Source organism: Neophocaena asiaeorientalis, unplaced genomic scaffold, assembly GCF_003031525.2.
Source record: "Neophocaena asiaeorientalis asiaeorientalis breed wild unplaced genomic scaffold, Neophocaena_asiaeorientalis_V1.1 scaffold489, whole genome shotgun sequence".
Classification (NCBI taxonomy): domain Eukaryota; kingdom Metazoa; phylum Chordata; class Mammalia; order Artiodactyla; family Phocoenidae; genus Neophocaena; species Neophocaena asiaeorientalis.
The window spans coordinates 3,706,161-3,709,848 of NW_020174791.1; the positions used below are offsets into that span (position 1 = coordinate 3,706,161).

The 3,688-nt window shown below is 66.7% G+C and overlaps 1 protein-coding gene across 1 annotated transcript in view; it reads left to right on the forward strand.

Moving 5' to 3' along the window:
• Window positions 1–2,128: 2,128 nt before the first annotated feature.
• The window catches only part of TNFRSF4 (TNF receptor superfamily member 4), a 3,301-nt gene continuing 1,741 nt past the window's right edge, over window positions 2,129–3,688 (forward strand). Inside the window, exons 1-4 of the mRNA XM_024760312.1 lie at window positions 2,129–2,308; window positions 2,558–2,680; window positions 3,124–3,231; window positions 3,488–3,554. Coding sequence (XP_024616080.1) covers window positions 2,167–2,308; window positions 2,558–2,680; window positions 3,124–3,231; window positions 3,488–3,554 — 440 coding nt within the window. The 5' untranslated portion in view covers window positions 2,129–2,166. The remainder of the gene's footprint in view (window positions 2,309–2,557; window positions 2,681–3,123; window positions 3,232–3,487; window positions 3,555–3,688) is intronic.

Sequence of the window (3,688 nt, forward strand, 5' to 3'; positions counted from 1 at the left end):
TGGCCACCAGCAGGTGGGACGCTGGGACAGAGGTGCGGGCCGGCCCCCGTGCGCTGCCCGGAGTCCGGGCCTTGGGCAGGGGGCGGGCGGCCTCCCCTGCCATGGCCCCCGTAAGGCGTGGGGTGCTGCCCGCCAGACCCCGAGTTACCTCCACCTCAGCAGCTATGGTTTGTCTTAAAATAGTTTTTCTCACCGTCAGTGGGAGCCGGGGCACAACACGTGCAGGCACAAGTGTGCACAGCAGGCTGCCTGGAGCCCTGCCCCTCCCCCATGGACCCTCCCTCTCTTTGGAGGCTGAGGGCTACGACCCTGCGGTGGCCCCTGCCCGCAGGCGGAGCTGGCTGGCGGAATTTCCCGCAGGTGGGCAGGGACCCCCACATCCTACCTGTGCCCCCAGGAGGTGGGGGGTTTCCAGCCACTGCGGGAGGCCTGCACCCCCCACCCCCCCACCCCGCCGCCAAAGCTTCAGGTTAACCATTAAGCAGATAATCCTATCTCGTGGTTCAGATTTAAAAGCACCAAAGACTTACGGCCTCCCTGCCTCGGGCCGCCAGGATCAGAGCTTTGCATGAGAGGGAGCATGTACACACGTGTGTGCATGCACGTGTGCATGTGTGTGCATGGGCACCTGTGCTCCTCCCTCGTGCCCCACGGAGGGCCGGCACAAAGGCCCTCCCCACCTGTCCTGAGGACACGGGAGCTCTCTTTCCTGTCCCAGTGGTGCTGCAGGAACACCCTAAACCTGGGGTGGGTGTGGCGCAGGGAGAGCCTGGCATGGCCTCCAGAGTTTTTAGGGAGATAGCCCCTGCCCGGCCAGGGGGCAGAGCGGAGAGTCTGTCTTCACGGGATACCCCGCCCCAGGCACATGCCCAGGTGCTCATGGGAGCAGCACACACACATCCCGGCATGTGGAGCCAGCGCCACACACGCATGCTGCACACACGGCTGGCGCACGCTCCCAGGCACACGCCACCCCCAGGGCACCGGGCAGGGCTTGCCCAGCAGCACGTGTTCAGTGTGCTCGGGTGGCTTGCAGCACAGACGTTTACCCTCTGCTAGTCCTGGAGGCTGGACGTCCAGAGACCGAGGAGTGGGCAGGGTTGGTGTTTCCTGAGGCCTTTTTCCTCCCTGTGTCCTCACATGGTCGTGCCCTGTTCGTGTCTGTGCCCTGCCCTCTTCCTCTTGTAGGGACACCAGTCACACTGGATCAGGCCCACCCTGTGACCCCACCCAGGCTTTATGGCCTCCTGAGAGGCCCCGGTCTCCCAGTACAGCTGCACGGGGATCAAGCTTCCACATGTGGGTTTAGGGCACTAACGTGGATTCAGTCCCAGATGCCTGCTGTGTTCAAGGATGCTCAGCTGCTCTCTCCCTCTCACACCAGCACACACCCTCACGTGCTTGCGCACTCACTGTGGGCACTGGTCATGAGGCATCTGACCCACCAGGGCTGCTGGCATTGGTCCGAGCTAGTTTTGGACACTTGGACCAGTGACCATGCTCTGGAGCCCTGGACACCACCAGCCCTCCCCCTGCACCTGATGCCTGACCCAGTGTGCTGCCCTGGCTCACCCATGTGCTCTGGGCACCCTTTTGTGGGGCAGGGGTGAGGACTGGCCTCAGGGTGAGCCCCCTGCTCCTCTTTAGGGCTCTGCCCTGCAGAGAGGGAGGCGCCCAGGAGGAGTGAGCCAGGTGGAGGGATCCCAAGACCACCCCGGTCTGGGCAGCTTGGCCAGGCTGGGCAGGGCAGGGGGACAGCCAGGATGCCTGGCCGAAGGGGCTCCAGTTTCCTGTGAGACAGGAGTGGGAGGGGTCCAGGGGGAGGGGTCGGTGCAGACCGGCTGGGCTGGAGGACCTGGGCTGGTGGCCCTGGCAGGGGTCAGGGGGCTGCGGGTCCTCACTCAGGCCCTGGATCTGCACACTGCAGCTGCTGGCTGGGCCAAGCCTGAGGCCTACGGCCGTTATCGCAGGGTTGGGGGCCTTGGCGCCCAGGGCAGAAGAGAAGCCCAGGGCCGGGACACAGGCTGCCTTCCAGTGCTTCCTGGGGCCTCCTTCCTCCTGGTCCCCTCCTCCTGCCCTCCCCACCCCTCCCCCGCAGCCCTTATAGCCACATCCTGCAAGGAAAAACCCCAGACTCCCGAGCTGTGGGGCTGAGAGCAGCCGAGAATGCGCGTGGGAGCCCAGCCACCCAGGGCGCCGGGCTCGGCCTTCCTGCTCCTGGGGCTCGCGCTGGGCGCTGCGGCCCAGCTCAGATGTGTTGGGGACACCTACCCCAGTGGCAGCAGGTGCTGTAAGGAGTGCCAGCCAGGTGAGTGGCCTGGACGTGGAGTGGGGGAGGGGTGCCTACAGGGACCCAGGATGAGGAGACGGGGTCAGGGGACACAGGGACCCACAGATGGGGTCACGTGGTGAGGCACCGTGGGGCGAGCGGACTTAGGGCAAGTGGGTGACCTGGAGCCACGCCTGGGATGGGATGGTGGGCCAGCCAGAGGCGGTCGGGGGCTGCTGTGGGGAAGGCCAGGCTGTGGGGAGCTCTGAGCCCGGCCTCCCGTGGCAGGTTATGGGATGGAGAGCCGCTGCACCCGCGCCCGGGACACGGTGTGCCGTCCGTGTGAGCCCGGCTTCTACAACGAGGCGGTCAACTACGAGGCCTGCAAGCCCTGCACACAGTGCAACCAGAGTGAGCACCGCCAGGCGCCCCGGCCCCGCTGGTACCTACTTCACACGGGGCCTCGGAGCAAACTCCAGACCACGCCGGGGCCTGCCCTCCCCTGCCCCAGAGTACCACAGTCAGCTGAGGCCACCCATGGGGCTCCTCCCCCTCCCAGAGGGCCAGGGCCATGTGGCTGAGTGGGTGAGACCCAGAGTCAAGGACCACAGAGGGTCCTGAGCAGGCTGGAGGAGGGGTGGGAAGAGCGGGCAGAGCTGCCACGGGGTGACCCCTGGGGCTGTGTGGCCAAGAGGGACGTGGCATCCGGGGATGGGAGAGGACCAGAGGCCACCCGGCTGCGAGGGGGCAGCTGGCCCCGGGGGAGATAGCTGCAGACCCTCAGCCTCGGTCCTCCAGCCTGCTCTGTGTCTCTGGCCTCCCCACTGACTGCGCCCACCCTACCCGACCCCCAGGAAGTGGGAGCGAGCCCAAGCAGAGATGCACACCCACGAGAGACACGGTCTGCGGCTGCAGGCCGGGCACCCAGCCCCAGGACGGCTATGGCTACAAGCGTGGAGTTGGTGAGGGGTGCCTCTGGAACCATGTGGAAGGAGCATGTCCCTCACACGCTGTCACCTCCCCTCAGCACCCCGACCCCAGGCTTGGCCGAGTGCCCTCTCCCCCCGGCAGGTCAGGCCAAGACAGGGGCTGGGGGGCTCCCAGGTCGTGGCCAGTGGATGGCATGTAGGCAGAGAGGGACTGCTGGAGGCCCTGGGGGCTGAGCGTCTGGGCCCCCCAGGGGTGGCAGATGGGCAGAGCCTGCTGACTCTGTTGCAGACTGTGCCCCATGCCCACCAGGACACTTCTCCCCGGGCAACGACCAGGCCTGCCAGCCCTGGACCAAGTGAGTGTCCCCGGGGCTGGAGGGTTTGGGTGGCCTGGGGTCTGGGAGCCAGGGGTCAGGTCTGGGAGTAGGAAGCTGCTGGCTGGGAGCTCCGGGGCCTGGCACCCCGTGGCCCCTTCCCCGCCTTGTTAGCA